The 18,822-nt window shown below is 37.7% G+C and overlaps 1 protein-coding gene across 2 annotated transcripts in view; it reads right to left on the bottom strand.

Moving 5' to 3' along the window:
• Positions 1-18,822, bottom strand: part of CIT (citron rho-interacting serine/threonine kinase) — a 73,516-nt gene that overhangs the window by 40,620 nt on the left and 14,074 nt on the right. For both annotated transcript variants that reach the window (XM_069795275.1, XM_069795276.1), the window contains exons 10-18: positions 16,622-16,802; positions 9,232-9,337; positions 8,221-8,364; positions 6,760-6,879; positions 3,044-3,214; positions 2,715-2,774; positions 2,099-2,152; positions 796-936; positions 296-421 (exon numbers count right to left, since the gene is read on the bottom strand). In XM_069795275.1, the coding sequence (XP_069651376.1) occupies positions 296-421; positions 796-936; positions 2,099-2,152; positions 2,715-2,774; positions 3,044-3,214; positions 6,760-6,879; positions 8,221-8,364; positions 9,232-9,337; positions 16,622-16,802 (1,103 nt within the window). The remainder of the gene's footprint in view (positions 1-295; positions 422-795; positions 937-2,098; positions 2,153-2,714; positions 2,775-3,043; positions 3,215-6,759; positions 6,880-8,220; positions 8,365-9,231; positions 9,338-16,621; positions 16,803-18,822) is intronic.

Genomic DNA, 18,822 nt, shown 5'->3' with positions numbered 1-18,822 from the left:
ACAATCATTAGGTAATTAATTTAAATATTACTAAGTGGACTTAAAAGTGCTCCCACTGAGATAACTAGAATTTTAAAGCAGTATTAAAGACTAAATGTATAGGGGTGAGGTTTGTAACTAAAGGTGCAAATAGAATTTGGGTGTTTAAGCTTTCTCCAGTATGACTGGCACAAGAAACAAATCCCTTTACTCAACAATTTCCACCTTATTCAATGCAATTCTATGTCTTCTGTTCCTTTCCTACCCCTTTCTTACAAACTCTTACCCTTTATTTTTCATTTTCACCTCTGCTCACCAGAATTTTTTCTGCCATCTGTTGAATCTGTTGAGATTTAGTTTGAATATCTTCCTTTAGACGGTTTTCTCTTCGTTCCACAGTCTCTAACCTCTTCACTTGATTCTCCAGAGAATGGCGCCGTTCCTGTAGAGCAATTATTAACTGCCATTTAGGCTAACCAACTCTGCATTGTCGCAAAGCAATGAGTAGTTTCTAGAAAAAGTCAGCTGAAGCAGTCAATATATGGTTGTCTTTTATATTTGACATCCTCATCACACCTCAAATGCCTTATGCAAACCAAATGTCCTTATTGACTCCTCGCTGTAAATAAAAAGCCTCTCAGTTTTCTTCAAAGAAATATATGCTTTTTAATTAAAAATGGATTAACATGTAACATCACTTTCCCATGAATAGTTTCAGCAGGAATACAGGCTGTTCACAGTCATCCAGATGAGGGTTCCTAAACTGAGACACATCCCAGTAACTAATTTACTCCAGATAAGACATTCTCCACTCACCTCCGCTTCAAGCAATTTCTTCTTCATGCTTTCATTAGAATCTTCCCGATTCTGCAGTTTCTCTAGCTCCTTCTCAGCTCTCTCCTTTGCTTGACGGATATTCTGAAGAAGTTCAGTTGCCTCTGAGCTAGCTTTGACAGCCTAAAGGTCCAAAGGCGGGGGGACAGGTATTATAAGAAAAACACACACAAAAACACCTTGGTATGTGAAAAGTTCGTAAATTCAAGATGGTCAACATTCTAAATAAAATTGCTACAGAACTTTGGCCTAGCAGTCTAAAATTAAGACCTACAACCATGTGCAGGAACCCAAATTCTAACTTCTGTTACATAATTCTTTTCTGTTTCACAAAAAAATGTAAATCCAGGAGATCTACGTGTTTGTCTTGCTGTACTGCAAGTTTCTAATTGTCTCTGCGTACTGAAAGTAAAGCCTACCCCCAAGTTCAGCTCGAGTTCTTCGAAAGAACAAAATACTCTTACTAAAACACTAGGAGAATAACTTGTTGGCCTACAGATAATTCCTTAGAATTAATGAAAGGAGAAAAGGGGAGAGGGGATTAAAACAGGACTATTTTGAAATATTAGAAGAGCTATTTCTACATAGTTTTGGCCTCCTATTCATATTCTAAAACACTAACCCTTGAAAAAGCCCTCTCTTGGTAGGTGCCAAGTTTGAAAAGCTCTCTCAGTGGATTTTTATGACAACCACTTTCTTTTCTGCTGAAAGATCCCAATAAGAGAAGTTCTACTGTTCTTATAGCACCTTCTTAAGTGACTGATCACAACTGCAAACATTAGGTATTATGTACTTCCTTCGGCTTACATTGCTAAGGTATTTTAATTCTGTTGTGAATCCTTATCATTCAACATTTTTACTGTGAATAACCGAATTGGAAAGTGATTTTGTAATTAAAACAGAGTATACTGGGAGACTAAACCAAGTCCAACATGTATTTCACTAGTGAACTAAAAACATCTGAATCCTGTCTTCAGAAGCAAGGGACCAATGCACTGCATACAGCGTACCCAAACTGGCCTTTTAAATTAGAATTTCTCTACACTACTCCAGTTCTGACTCAGCTTCATTTGTAAAAATAAACACTGCTGACATGTCTCAAGAGCTGAAAGCATATTGAGAACACCAATGATTTCAGATACCAGTTCCCACCCCCTTTTCCTTATCATCCCCCATGCTATGACTAATTCTATTTTTGAGGATAAAACAAAGTGCATCCCTCCTCTGCATTAAGGTTTCACTGGAAAATCTTGTGGAAAATTCACTTTTACCACCCAGACATTACCTTTGTCAGCTTTTCCTGCAGCTCCTGGATTTTGGCCTGCTGCTCTGTATTGATCTACAGTTAAATAAAAAGATGGGGGAAAGAGTGTCATAAAACCAAAAAGGAAAAAATGCTCTCTGCTTATGGTACTGTATTTATTTTAATTCACTTGCCAAAACTCTTTGTTCCTCCCTGTAAATTCCAACATACCAAAATGCTCCTTGGCAAATCTACTCCCATTTTACTTACTTCTTGATTTCATATTTTGGTCACCAAGTAGATTGTTCAGTGTGAGAATACTCAGAATTCTTTTTATTTTTCACTTGTTATTCTTTATTTATAAAGAAAACCCTTATGTATCACTAACCTAACTCCAAACTCAGATTACACATAATGGCTTGTCTTTGCCTAGCTTCTGAACACATCCATTAAGAACAGGATACCCAGACACAGCTTTATATCAAATCAGAAAGAACAGTGAATCACACCAAGAAAAAGATTTTTTTAAAAAAAAATTTTTAAAAATAGGGAGGGATGTGAGGCTGTGCATGCCATTGACCAGCCAAAGACACTCTTGGTTTTTGTGCATAATATGAAAGACTCAGGAAGCAAACTCCAGGACACTGAAGTAGCATACCTTCTCCAATTTGGAATACAACTCTCCTGCTTCATTTTTTCCTTGATCTTTAACCTGTAACTTAAATATAAAATATATAAAAGTCTCAGGAAAAGTTGTAGTACAGTGGTCTTCTATCCAGTCATCAACTAATGCAATTAAAACACAAGCATTTACACAAAGTATAAATTACATTATTTCAAGCATAAAATTGAAAGACATTTTGTATTCATTGTACAAACTATGCTAATCTTTAGAGGACACACACACACACAACTTTCGCCTGTGTCTAAAACAGAACTAGAAATTCAAGCAAGCATCAGCCCCCTCCCCCATGAAGCCTAAACTACCTTTTGCAATTTGTTGTGACATTCAGTAGCTTTACGTTTGAATTCTTCAGCTGCCAGCCGGGACTCTCTCAACTCCGATTCATAAAGATCGCTACGCCTGCGAGCTGAAATAAGATCCTCTTCTAATTGATTCATCATCAACCTCATTTCTTCTACTTGAGCTTGATATTCCTGTAGTTGTGGTGGAAGGGAAGGAAAAGGTATTACATTTTAGAGGCAACAGGGGAAATATGTGGAGCAGCAGATCCCAGAATATTGACTGCAGGCAAGAGGTGCATTTAAAAATATGTGGAAGAGAAGTAAAGTACAAAAGAAAACAATAAGAGCTAAATAAAATAACATATCTATGGTGTTCTGGTTTAAGTCTTGCCATTTTCAAGTCAATACCTTATAAAGTCAAAACATTGACCTTTTGAGAGTGGCTTCACTGCAGAAACACATACAAACATCTACATACAAATGATAAATATATTTACATTTCTAACTTCGGAAACAGAAATGTGCCTTTGAGTTGATGTCTCTACTAAATGCCAGGATGCTCCCTCAACATGCATCCCTGATAACATGACAATTACCACAGATCTGCACAGCTTGGGAAAAGGAAAGAAGGAGAAGCAGAGGGGTAGCATACTGTGGCTTCTAGCTGTCACTTATTTTCTCTTGACAGAGTTAAAAAGTATCATATTGCTCCATGTGGGAGACAACCTAAAATCAAACATTAATTCAGAAAAACTGTCTAAAAATCACATTGCCCATAGAAGATATTTGCCTATATAGGCAGAAATAACGATTCCCCATGCAGGACACTACACGGCATTTGGATAGGGAAAGTTGGAGAATAAAAGAACATTTGAATTGACTATCTCGATGAAACTGGGTACTCAAACTGAGATTAGCTTGTGAGATTGCTTCTTGTACCTTCACTGGAAAAAAAGAATTTGATTATGTTTATTTAGCATTTACTAAGTCCCATAAGTATACATTTTATAAAATTACTCTAAACAACAACAAAAACCCAAACAAAAACCAAAACCAAAGTACTTTTTATGAAGCTGAGAACAAGTAGAAAACATGCACATCAAGAGCTAGGAAAAAATATTATGAAGGACTGACAGTGGGGGAGTCTCTCTTTCTTTCCATTTTAATATCTTACAATATGCCTGACTACCTCCATATTCAAAAGAGTAACTGTCTCATGACAAAATCAGGTTTGTCATCACTCCTTCCAGACAGCCAACTGTCTTTAGTTAGACAAGTGACTGCATGAACACTGACCCTAATGTCAGCATATGATTCTCTAGCAACATGGAGAGCTTATGCAGATATTTAAAGAAGCTGGGCCTTTAACAGATTGCTTTACTATCCATTACGAGGAGCATGGCAGAATGGCTCTTTGGTTTGTAATTTCCAGATTGGTTCTTCAGTTTGTAAGTCAGACAGGGGACCTAGTCTTGCCTGTTAGTCCTTCCATGGATGATCTTACTTTCTTGCTGGAAAGAATTACAGCCTTTTTACGATAACTGAGCATACGTTAACTCAAATATTCATTTCATACAAATACATTTGTGAATAAAAAAGGCAGAATGGTTTGAAGGAATACATGTTCTGCTCAGAAATCATAATTTGTTAAGACTTTCTAAAATACTCAGCTTTTATATAAGCAAACACTTGACCAAAGAATTACAGGTATGACTACAGTTGCCACTGTGAAAATGAGTGTTTGGGAAGGGAGGAGAACAGGGAGGGAGAAAAGGAAGAAGAGGAAGCAATTAGTAATATTTCAGTTTTTCTTGTTTCTTCATGTTTTTAAGACTATCTTTGAATAAATCTCACGGTCAGGTCAGAGGAACAGGCCACATCACTCAAGGCGACACAGAACAATACTTCTTGCATATGCACTGCTCATAGTTTAAAAACTATCAAAATGTACTTAAGTGCGTATTAATGAACAGGCAAAGCTCAGGACATATACCTGAAGCAAATCATATCAGGGTAGCTACATACAAATGAGTGGGCCTTTCAAAAATTATAGATTCTGATTTGTTGCAAGTTCATCCATTCACATGGGTCTCCATCAAGTAATGACCAGAACACGGGTTTATTTAAAAAACACAAAACCCAAAACCCAACAAGCACACACCCCAAACAAACAAAAAACTACAAACCCACCACACTCTTCTATTCAAGTACCTGGTGTTAAGTTGAACCTACAGTCTTGCCCTGAAAATACCAAATGCCTAATTATTGGATTTTGAAGATTCTGATTTGCTGTCAATTTCACTTGTTCCTCTCAAGCTTCAGGTTTTCAACACCAAAACTCTAAGGGGCTCTTCCATCTCACCTCCCAGTTCCCTCTGACTTAAAAATAATGATCCAAGTCTTTAATGGCTAAGGTCCACCTGCTGGTATGAGTCAGCAAAAACATCTCTGCATGTTTTGTTGCGGTGTTCTTGCACATAGGTTTCAGGTAGCTCAGAAGACCACCTCAGATGTGAAAGTCTGCAGGACATTACAGATTCATTTGTTGACCTAAGCAGCATTTTCATGTCATCATGAATCTTCACAAGCCAAATTAAGAGATTCTAGGACAAAATATTTGATTAAAAATTACCTGCATTATTCTTCCTCTGTTACATGTATACATACTGCCTAAGAATCTATTGATATTTATCATCACCCAAAATGTTCCACATTTCAGTATTTAAAACAACTTTGCTAACAAAGCACCAGAACACAGAGTAATGAGCTTTAGATCCCCTGTATGACATAAAACAACCAGCTAGAAGAAAGCTGTAAGAAGTCTATGGAGGCCTGCTACATCCCAAGGGTTGTTTTTGCATTTCATTACTTTTTACGTAAGAGCTGCTCATGTCTGGAGATTTATTACCAAGGTTTCTGGGCCTCCTTGTCTCAAACACTACGGAATTAGTCAATTAATGTTTGTAAAGTGCTTTGAAGATGAAAAACAACAGAAAATTGCAAAGAATTGTTTGAACGTCATAGCAAATTTCAATTTCTTTTTCTTAACACAATGTGTTGCTATTAATTCATAAAACTGAATGGGTTCTGTCTTGTAGACCATTTTAAGTCCTAAAAATGTCCACATTTGTCACCATATTTTCATTTAATTTTGACATTTTTTTCCTTATGAACAATTGTATGGATTAATGAATTTTCAATATTCTTCTAGTGGAAAAAAATTATGAACATCTACTTTGCAAATAGATTAAATTAGCAAAAGAACGGTTAGGCAACACAGATTCTATTTTGAAAGACTATTAAGCATTTAAAATAATCAGATAAGAAAGAAGAAGAAAAAACAACACAAAATTAAGGCTAGCTCAGTTCTCTTTCAGGTGAAGATTCATTAACTTGTTGTGAAATTTGTATAGCTTGACCATTTAAAATGCATAGTTCATTTCTAATGCAGCACATTACTGAAGCACTGCAACTTTCTCCTAAGCTGGTTTTATAGACAAAGTACTTTCCGGACTAGGAAAAGAAAAACTTGGAAGTTTTGAGTTTGTGCTTACTTGCAATACACACAAAAGTGTAATTTTGTTGCTTACCATTTTGTTTAAGAAACCATGTGAAAACACACAGATTGGGAGTCATCACAGCCTACCAACATAAAACGTAATCCTGGCAACAGCTAGAATATGCCAAGAATATCTATTTGTAGATAGCCACTCTGCTCCCCGAAGAAGCAGGTATACCTGTTCTTTGATCTCTTGCAGTTTTCTGCTTTGCTCTCTGATATCATGAAGTAGCTGTAGTGCCTTATCATCTTCCTGAGACACCTCCATCCGTGCCTGCTCCAGGCTTCGCTTTAAGCTCTGCAGAAAGCAAAATGTTCAATACATAGTCTTTGGTTTTTCAGATGGCTGTATAATAAAGACCTTTAGCTATACAAATGCCTCCTTGACTGCAGTGAGGCATCAAAAAAAATCGAGGCACCAATTATGGAACTCTAAAGAAATTCATGGCCAATGCTGCTTCTATCTGGATAGAAGCAGCCCATTTTACAAACACTGTTTACTACACTTAAATCTTAGTTCAAATCTCTGCTTCCTCACATTAGGTTTAGAGACAAAAACCAGAGATCACAAAAGACATCCATTATTGACAGCATTTATGTATATTTTATCTAGCACTATTAATTCACAACCTAGATACAATCCTTCAACTTCATGTTACTAACAAGCTTATTCATTTTTCTTGTTGCTGTTAAGTGAGTTAAATCCTTTAATCATCATGAAACTTCTACAGAGAACAGAAGAGCTGCTTCTGTATCTCACCACATACCTTACCTGCAAATTTTGACAGACCAGTGGTCCTCCTATCAACTGTGTATTATTCTTCAACAGAAAGATACAAACTGAATTTTATTTATTTACCTAGTAGCATTTGGTATAGGAAAATCACTCAGCCCCATTTTAAGATATGCTTCCCAACAAACAAACCCATCAGAAATGCTTTTCAATTCTCTGAAACAGAGTATTATTTGGATTTTTTTTCCTGGTACAAGAGAGGAAACAGACTATTATATCCAACTGAAAATACAGAGACTATTAACTAGAATGAAAATATCCTCACTGGAATCTTGCCAGGACAACTGGGCATACATTCCAGCTCCCATGAAAAATGCCAAATGATCTTTGAAGACATGGTTTTACAGCCTTATTTTTATATTCTACCTGAAAAATAGCATCTGTCCTAGCATCATCCCTGACATTATGCTGGGGAACTGGATCAGTCTGAACTCACAATACCACAGATGGGGGAAACACCATTGTTTCCTAATCCTCTTATTTGTCCTTGAAGATTTCTGTCTAGGTACTGACTAGGCCCCATCCTCTTATGGCTAAGAAACCTGCAAGAAGTTAAACCCAAGCATGTTCTAGCACAACCAGTAAGACAAACATCACAAATAGTTTCAGCAAGACCAGGACAGTAGTCATTCCTGTATGTTCTAAGCACATGACCATGAAACAAAGTTTGATTAAAACTATCAAGCAAGCCTCTGCAAAAAATTCAGGGTTCCATGTTCAACAGATATTCTCTCACATATTATTTTCTCTCCATCAAGTACCCCACTGAAACCATGATGGAAGAGAAAGGCAAAGACCACCAGATTTCAGGCCTTCAGAGCTGAAAGGACTGGTGTAAGGGCTCACACTGCATTCTGTGATATAGGTGGCCAGGTCCTGCTCCAGGAGGGATCGCTGGGTCTCAGAGGCTTTCAGTTCCACCTCCTTTTGGCTAAGTACAGCCTCCACCTCTGACACTCTCCGGTGCAAACGCGTCATTTCCTGCTCCATCTGCAATAAATATCAAGAGGTTATAAAGGGTGCTTCAAAAGCTTTGTTAACTGCTACTTTCAGAGCTCTGTAAGGAATTTGTCTCCAAGAGACTTCTAGCTATGTTTCTCCAAATGGTGTTTAAATTCCAATACCATTGTCTCTGCTCCAGGAACGCACAGTTCTTCTTAAGGACAAGTAGTAAGTCTAAGTCACCCCATTCATTCAAGCTGCTTGTTCATATTCAGTCATTCTTCGAACCCCAGTTAGCAAAGAAGATACAATCATTTTTCACCTGACTTGCAGAGATGGGTTACTTTAACCTTATCCCAAATCCATGCTGGACCAGAAGATGGTTTCCCCCCATCTCCTTGTCAGGAGCAAATGGTCAAATCCAGAACAGAGCAGGAAGAAAAGTAATTGAACTCTCATAAAAGTCTCAAACAAGCAGTAAGTTTTAAAAGACTCCACCGGGTTCCCTTTATTGGAGCACAGCAACTGTTACAAGATGTTCACTGTAATCAGTGAGGTGACAACAGTTATGTAAGTAGAAGCTGATGAGTTAGGAAGAGAACCTCAGAACAGTACTGCTGTAATTGTGCGTATGATGAAGAGGCACGGCCTGCAGGCAGAAGCAGTCGTCTGTGTCACGCTGAGAAAAGGACTGTTTAAAATCCAGAGCCGCTTCTTGTTAAGATAAAAGTATCTAGAGCAACAGCATGGCCTAAATTCATCTCCCTTTGTATTGGACAGGAAGCCACCTCACTGAAGGAAAAGCACTTTGCCCACCACGAGTCTGGATGATCAGCAGCATCTGACAGATCCCTGGACATACAGTGGTTGCAGATTCCTGGAGCAATGGAGATGGCCAATCGCCTAAATAAATACCTTGTGACACTTGTCCTGAGCGTCTTGGAGTTCTTTGCTCTTGAGAAGTAGTTTCTTTTCCATGGAGCTGATCTTGGCTGGAGAATCCACACTTGAAAAAACAGATCTAAAAGAGCAAAGCCAAACAGCACATGAATATAGGCAAAAGATACAGAAATCTGCATTTATGCAGCCTTGGTAAAGTCATTGGGTACTTACTTATACCAGGATAAAAGAAAAGGGCAGCAATCACAGTCTAACAGCCATCATTTCAGATCAAACATTCCATAAAGCCTGATGACAGTACATCATTATTAAATAATCCATGTGTACATCTAGTTACAATATTTATATTTTCCATCAGTGACTTCGATGTTAGAGTGCAAAACAATAAATCACAGCAACACATTCACATAACTCGTACGGATTTATAAATGTAACAAAAACAAAGCATAAAGTCAATATAACCATTTGGAAAGATAACAAATTTTCAGAGAATTGCTTTTTATTTTGTACTTTATTTTTAAAAAGGTTTTAAAATTATCATCAAAGTAGTACAAAAGCCCTAAAAACTTTAACATGTCATAATCTGCACCACAGGAAGAAGAATTTAACATCCTTAGCTACCTTCTGTGAATCAAAATTGAACTGAAACTTTCCTAACCCAATTCATATGATCCCTACAAACTCAATCAATATCAATATGATTAGTCACACTGCAGAACTTCAGAGTTCCACTTATAAGTAATTTTTTTTCATGAGACACAACTTAACTGTACTATTTCAAACAATTTGACTCCAGAAACCTGAGGGAAATATTTACATGTTCTTAAGCCTTCTGTCTAATTGGGACTCAACATTTAAGAAGTTTACCATTTCTGTTAGTCTAAATTCTTTCTGGAAAAGGATGGGAAGTCACTCAATGTCTTGGAGCATATTTTTAGTGCTTTGCAGTCTTAAATATGTAATTTTCAACCAAAAAATTAAGTACACACATCAAAACATAATTTTAAAAATCACATTCTCCCTCACATAAAATGATTCAAATTAGATATTTAAGCAGTTAGTGATGGAACCAGTGTTAAGTGATAGATGAAAACACAGAAGTACAATGAAGGTGCTAATAAAAGATCATACAGTCTGCCCACACATTGCTTTCTGCTTCTCCTGGCCACAGTTTGGTATGCAGCCAGTTATCCCCATGGAGAGAAATGAGCTTTGAGCAGCTCTCTGCATATAGCCATACACCCACACACAGCAGCACAGTCTCTTCTTAACACCAAGAAAAGTTTGATTCCATCACCACCATTTTCTGAGAAAAATCTACTCTGTAATCCAAATAGATATGCAGGATAGTCACAAAAAAAGACACATGGATTTTTATGAAAATGCTGCAGCATAACTGTATCAAAACAGATCTTCAGTACCACCACCTTAAGCAGTCATTAGGAAACACTGGTTTGATACTAGCAAACAAACATAGCAAAATTCACCAATTTTGCCTTGCAAGGTCAAATATTAATATTTCTTCAGAAACCTGATGTGGAAAAACTTAGAAGAAAGAATCCTGCACATCGACAATACAGATATGATCAGGACTTAATAAAAAACAAATGTTAAAAGTGAATGCTTTTGTAAAGCATTCCTTTAGTCCTAGTCCAATCCATCCGACCCATCAGATTACCATATTTAAAAATCAATTTATAAAGCGTGTCTATACTCCTACAGAGAAAAGGCAACCATCTGAGAAAGATGCATATTAAATCCCATAACAGCTGGGTGTACAAACAAGGCTAAAAATGAATAGTTGAGAAAAGCAGTCTAAAAATACAAATTAAAGCTCACATTAACTAAAAAAGACACTAAGGAATCTGCTTTAAAATGTTAATCAAATTTATGTAAATAGCTGCAAATGTGTACTAAGACAAGTCTGAAAATCTTTTTATAATAAAAATATAGCTTTACAGCTCTGAACTGTACTGGCTAAAGTAATTTTTTTTTTAATTATAATTTCAACATTAGCCATCACCTTTTTACTTTTATTCTTTTCAAATCTGAGACACTACCTAAGAAAACTCTAGCCAGTTTTCACAGACCTGGTTTTATTTGCTACTTCTATTTCACCTCCCTAAAAGGGCTAATTTTATTTGTTATTTCTGCTTATTTATTTTATTTGCTAATAAAAGAATCAGAGCCTAATATTACAGGCACCATTTTGCATTTCAAAAATTTCTCCTAGCAAGCCAGATTAAAGCATCCATATGCACTGCAAACACAGGAAGTAAAAGGACAGATTCAGGCAAGAAGATACAGAGCTCTGCAGAGACACGTTGTTCAGCCAGGAGCTATGGGATGGGATAGAGCACAGGAGACTTGCATTGACCGAAGTTTGAATTTCATTCAGGTGACTGTAGAGGGAGCTGCTCCTCAGGGTTGGTGCCGGTTTTGTGAGGAAAGAGAAGGCTACAAACTAGAACCACAATCTTTCTCCCTCATCCCCGTGCAAAAGGAGGAAGAAATTCCTTAAAACATATGTCCTGGTGACACGACGATTTTCTTGTCACAGAAACAGTACATCTTATCTCCAAGTGAAGCTGACTTCAGTCAGCACTGGACACACAGTTTTTAACAGACATCCTTTCCCAGTAATTCTTTCCTGGGTACAAATTATATTAGAACAACTTCATGAACATCCATATAACCTTCAAAGTATCAGAAAGGGGGCAGACAGAGGAAATCAAGAGAAATGGAATAGTGACTAATCTAATAAGCCTTGTCAGGGTGATATAAGCTCTCAACACAGCATGACAAGGTGGAAAATACCCACGTTGCTGGGGCACTTAGATTCTTCCTCAGTCAGCATCATCTCAGAAATTAAATACATACAATCCAACATCAAAATCCATGATGCAAAGCTATCATTCAGGTTGGTACCATCTCAGAATATTTCATTTAATTAACTGCTACATCTGGATCAATTCTTTTAGCACAACAGAGCAGTTTCTACTGTTTCCTCTGAAGTGTGAAAAAAAGATTAACAAAAGGTAACCAGCATACATCAACAAGAAAATTGCAATAAAAGATTAAAAAAAAAAGTCGTCTATAGCACCAAGTGCTGATAGCACTAGCTGTGCCAATTTACTTTCAAAAGAAGCACTGCCTGCATGACTAAAAACCAAGTTAACTTACAGCTGACTATCTAGTGATTTCACAGCTAGATCAGCAACAGCCTCGACCAGCAGAACTATCTGGTGCTAGCTGTGTAAAAGCTTCTCTCACCATACTAAGACTGGAGGAAGAAGAAAAAAGTATTAGTACAGGAAAAGCTATAAGATGATTCTGGGGTATCAAACTCATATCTTAACCTCTCTTGCGCATCATACCTCATACCTTCCTTTGTTCTTTTATGCCACTCTCATAAACCCCCAACTCACCTGTGCTTCTTCCTTCTCACAATTGACACCATCTGTCCTAATCCTGGCCCCCACACAACATGCCTATAATCTCAACCCCCGTCCCTCATGCTCTATTCTTTTTAGCATTATACTCATCTGTACCTTCCGCCCCCTCGTAAATGCTTGCTCAGGCCTAAAAAAAACCCAACCAAAAACAAACAGTGATACCATCAATCTGTGAATAGAGCTAGCTGAAGCAAAGCATATTTTTGGTATGCTCATCCTGTGCTTCCTCTTTAATCTATCTTTGGTGAAAGAGTTTACCAGAACCTGACAAACTGTTGGAAGAAATCGGTAGTCCTTCTTTTTGGATGAATGGCCCATTTTAACTCTCAGTATTTTATAATGACAATCACGGATCCATATCAAATTTTAAAATTATAAAAAAAAAAAAAAATCTTTAAAAATACCACTTCTTAGGAACTTACAGAAAAGATTTGGACCATCTACCGAAGCCTCACAGACCACAATTCAAGAATTATTAGGATTACATTTATTATATTCTGATAGATAATTAAAAAAAAAACAACCTATATCGGCAACTGAGATTAGGTACTAGTCCCACTGTCAGCCTTGCCTGTGACGAGGTCTCTATGTTCTGGTTTAGCACGTATTTTGTATTAACATAAGTTTTGTATCGTAAGTAGTCAGACCTCTTTAGCTCCTTACTCCAGTCTAAGAGAGGACAGGGGCAGGCAGAAATATACAACATGAACTATTTTTTTAATTAGGAATTTATTTTTTATTAGGTATTTTGGTATATTTTATTAGGTATTTATTTTTATTAGGTATTTTAGTATATTTGGTTATCCCTGGATTTATAATATAGTTATCTTATGCCTTAGGGCTTCTGCTAGTCACCTGCAAAGGACAAGAACAATTTTTTTTCACCACTTGATGCTTATTTCTGGCCTCTAAGGGTTTTTCTCACTTGTTCTAAGCACTGGAGAACAGCCATAGTTAGGGACAAGATGTAAGGTGGGGCTGGCTTTTAATGGAATTAAACTCTCAGTTGCCTGTTACCTTGTCACAGTCACACACTCGCAGCCAAACTAGCAGCCAGATTTGCAGTCAGACAGGCATTTCTCCCCCCATATCAAGAATGCAGAGGCCATAACGGGAGGAGTTAGCTGGTCCTTCTCTGCAGCCTGATCCTAGTTCTTAGAATCACGTAGGACATTTATTTAACAAACACCTTACTAGTACAGGAACCTATGACAGAAGCAATGCCCTTGATTTCTCCTGATTGCTTCCTATGATGCATTATTGTCACACCTTTTGCTCTTTTATTAAATCTTACATTTGTTATAGGGTCACAAATTCTTCTCAAAACTCATAGTATGGGGCAACATACAGGACATTTTAATTCAGTGGACCCTTCTAAACCACACACTGACTATATAATTTCCAGCAACAGGTCTAAGTGACTTAGGTGAACCCTTCCAACCCTGAGTGGTTGGGAGAAAGAGGAGAATGGAAAAGAGAACTTCCTTCATACTTCTGTCCTTTTTTTTTTTTTAAACTGCCTTTTCTCTGAAGTATTTGAAATTCTGAGCTCAGTTATGGCTTCTTACTGTCCAGTGAACAAGGGCAAGGGTATAACCCTAAACTCATATCTTGACAGCCCTCAAATTAAAAGCAATGAAAGTTTCAAGGACCTTGTTAATGGCACTCTGCAGTTGCCTGGCCTAACTGTGAGCAGCACTAGAGGCATTAGAGCTATCATGCTGCAGACACAGAAAAACAGATCTGCATCACTTAGCAACCATAATGGTTAGACTTTCGGAGGAAAGATTTTAAGAACAAAAATTCTGGACTGATAAACTTGATGACTTAGGACCTCCCAGAGAAGACATACCAAGATTCACAACAGATAAGCCTACCCTCCATTTACCGTTCTCTTCCCCATCTAGAATTTGATATTCAAGGTAGTGTGACAGAAACAGTATTTTATTTCCTCAAGTAAAACATACACCACACAATATTTTATAAGTAAGAAGTTATCTTTATGACCCAGTGTTGCAGTGATATTGAGAATAAACTAGTCACTGCATTACTTAAACACAGATATTTTCAAGTCTCCATATACTCTTTGCCATATTTAAATCACCTTCTTAGAACAAAATGCAAGTATTTACTGATAAAAATATCAAAGCGCATTTATCGAGATCCCATTCTAAAAAAGAAAGCACTAAGATCTACTTATATTAAAATTATTTGGGGGAAAATTAAGTACATGATGTCCTTCTGTTCCAGCTCAGAAAAAAACAGGCCACACCAAGCAGAAATTTTGCTTCAGTCAAAATTTCTCCAGAGCACATTAATCTCTATATTCTTTTGCTATACCCCTTCTCATATATTACCAAAATTCAAATATAACTTCAATATGCATTTTTAGTAGTAGCTCCACAAAGAAAGCACATCAATCAATTTGCTATATCTATATTACTTTTTAGCCTTCAACCTCCAACACAGTTATACCACTGTTCCTGAGACTACCTCACACACCTCTTCAGTTCTAGTCCTGGGCCCCGGTTACATATACATTTTTACCATACATATACGGTCACTGTTGAGCCTCTTCTGACTGTTACATGAATGGTCATGTAGCCTTGATAGATGGATTGCAGTTCCCCAGGCAGAAAAGATAACACCTTAAGTTATTTCACTTCTAAAACAAGACAGATTTTAACCCCAGGTATCTACAGTTATAACATTCCATTTTTCTAATTCTGCTGACAATATTAGATCATTTCACCAGAAGAATACTTTTTTGGTTGTTATGTCCTCTCCTTTCCTTCCTCTTTTGTCATAAAAGCAACTCTGCTGAGGAGGGATAGTCAGATTCCCTTTTTATTACTGGCATAACCATCACGTAACCTTGATTCATGGTGTAGGCAAGATCAAAGATGTCAACAGTATCACCAGATTTGGTTACACACTTACCGCAGAGCAACTATCACAACCAATATGACAAAAAAAATGAAAACTTGATTAAGACAGATTGACAACGAAGCCCCTTAAGGGAACTAACTAGCAGCAATGAACGACAGTTGACAAGAAAACACAGCGCCTTAGTGCATTGAGTCACTAACCCAGCTAAAGCCATTGCATTCCTGAGAGGCCTCATGATACTGAGGTAAGGACTTCTCAACTTAACATACTGCACTAATACTTTTTCAATAGCTCTGTCATCAGAAACTAACCACCCACCACACCAAATGGTTTATACCATACTATTTATATTCTTCTTTTTCTCCGACTCCATTCTCTCACAAAGCATGTTTTCTTTCAATTGAAAACCATTTTTCTAGATCTGTACCTCCCTCCCCAAACACACACCCTCGCATACTTCATCTGAATCTCCAGTCTGTTAACACACAATACAGCACTGTCCAGTCTTCGTATTTAACTTGACCCAACAGCACACAGCGAGCTGCCATGAAGCTCCTTCTCTCGTTCACTGACCCATCACTGCACATTCCCAGATTAGTGGAGCTCCATTTCTGTAGATCACTGATTCAGCCTTACACATCCCCAGTACTTGGTGCCCACTCTCTGACCCAATAAAATAACACCCCCCGCCTTTTCCATCTCTGAACTCCTCAGTATTCTCCTTCTTTCAGGGATCTGCAATACCAGAAATGAAATCACCTACTTCTCCCTGGCTAACAGCAACAACTAATTCAAAGTATTTGAACAACAATTTTAACGATAACTGGTTTAGAATCAATCTTTTCCTTCCCTTCCCTCCCCTTCATCCCAGAAATAATCACAGAATGGTAGGACATGCACAAGCCACAGCCAGCAACAGATAAAGCCAGAATCTGGCAGCTTCCCTAAAGCAGAGTACAGGCCAGTTAAAACAGCTTTTCCCCACACACACCATCCTCACTGTAACAAACCTTCACATTTTTCCAATGGTCCTATCCACCTAAGCAGTAATTCCTACTTACTCTGATCTGAGGATCCCCAACGCCTTGATGAATGAAAACCCCACAAACGGCAAATCTTCACCAGAGAAGCCTGCTGGGTTCAACTGGCGCGTAGAGGATAAAACCCGCGAATTCTTCTCTGGTTCATCAAAATTTGAGGTGTCATCATCAGACTTGAGAGTAGGAACGAAGGGGGGAGGAGCTGGTGAAAAAAGCAAGAAGAAAAGACAAAATTCAGCTACAGTTCACTCTGCAACAGTCCCACTCATTCAGTGCTTGCAATGGCACTGCAGCTCCTGCTTTTAATCTTGCTAACACAAGCAGACTGAGCTGCTGCTCTCAAATGGTATTACAGCAACAAGAGATTAACCCTTAAGCTACCAACATGGCTACCACTCTGCAGGCAGAATGTCTCCCACACTGATTAAACTGGGTTTTAGGTTGGGGATCTGAGATTGTTGGTTTTGGTGGGGTTTTTTTCCAGGTTAGGGGTTGTTTTTTTTAGACACATACATTGAATCAAATCAAAGCACCTGGCTATGAAAATAATCACTGTAATATAGCTAAAAGTAATTCAATTCTGATTCATCTGGAAAAAGAAAATGTCTCCAACCTATCCAGTTAGTGACACTACACGAGAATGTAGCCTGATCCTTTGTTAGTCAGCTGAGGGATATATTTACCCTTTAATACTACCAAGAATCTTCCCAGCACAGGCTTCTAATCAACAGCAAACTGATCTTTCTCCTGGAAGATTCTAATAAACTATAGCTACTAGAAGCTAACTAGTCTTCAGGAAGGGAAGAAATATCAGAAAGATTTTATTTCTCTGAAAGAGCTTGCTAGATCTGGAACTCTTGTCGGGACACCACTGCAGTCTGGCTCTGATACAATCATCTCTTGAAGAGAATTATAAATAGCAGGAATGACAATGTATTTCTTACTATAATTTCTAAATTGGTACCACTTAACTTGTTAAGCAGTTGTTTAATTTCAGCTCATTCTCTTACATTTGCTTCAGTTTAATTAACCGACAGAACAAAAGAACAAGTTCTTCTCAATGATGTGCAGCACCCAAGCTACCTGCTGGCTTGGCTACGTGTGTGAAAGGAATGAATGCAAAAGCCTGCTGTGCAATTCCTACCTCATTAAATCACGTTTTCTAAGATTTTTTTTTATTATTATTTATTTCATCACTCAGGTCCTCACTCACTGCAAATCTACTAATCTCTTTTCTGCTCTGTAAAGGAGACAGCTCTTCAGTCAGCAACTAGAACACAGCCCATTGTCACAAGCTGATGGAAGTGTAGTGTGCTAAAACCGTTACCATGGATCCAGTATAGATCTCCTGTAGCTGAAGGGCTGATGAGAATTGAAGAACCGGGAACAAATATTACAACCCCTGCAGTGCAGGCTCCCCGCTCCTCACTCTCTGCATGCTCGGAGTTTAACCCTACCTGCCTGCATTCGTGACAGATGCTGATGCTTATCTGACTGACACAGGCAGAATGAGTCACGGCTGGAGCTTGCTAGCTCCCTCTAGGTTGCCAAAGCCTTTCACAGCCCGCTTTTAACTCTTCATTCTCTAGACAAACGTACGCTTAAACTACCCACCAGACCAGCGTTAATAGCCAAAAAAAAAAAAATTAAAAAAATCTGTCTGTATAAACTGCCAAATCACAACTACACATGCAGGCATTGTTAGCAGGTCCCCAAGGAGCCATTCTGACGCTGCTCCCAAGCAGGGAAGTGGGAAGAAATTGCATGAAGCAGAGAGGATGCTGCTCACGTACAGTAGTTCCAAGTACATTAGAATGAGATAAATGGGGGAAATATACAAATTAAATAGGTTCTGTAGTAAGCAGTTTTACTTACTGGCTCCAGAACATTTAAATTTTCTGTCAATATCATGAATTTATTAATTTCTACCATTTTATTGCTTATAATATAAATTTAGATCCAATATAATGCTGACATTTCTGTACTGTAAACATAATTTTGGAATACAGATTGTTGATTAGGTTCTGTATTTTTTTAAAAATTCACTTAATATCAGGATAATGTCCAGCTACTCTTTCATATGCTCTTAATGATTAAAAACAGAGAAGCAACAGAAAACAGTTTGTAAGTATATCATCTTTAACGCAAATATAAGCCCAAAGTTACAGTTAATTCGCAAATATAAGCCCAAAGTTACAGTTAATTCACAGCAGAGGAGGATA

This window comes from Haliaeetus albicilla, chromosome 10 (assembly GCF_947461875.1).
Source record: "Haliaeetus albicilla chromosome 10, bHalAlb1.1, whole genome shotgun sequence".
NCBI classification, from domain to species: Eukaryota; Metazoa; Chordata; class Aves; order Accipitriformes; family Accipitridae; genus Haliaeetus; species Haliaeetus albicilla.
This window is presented reverse-complemented; position numbering and strand designations above follow the sequence as displayed.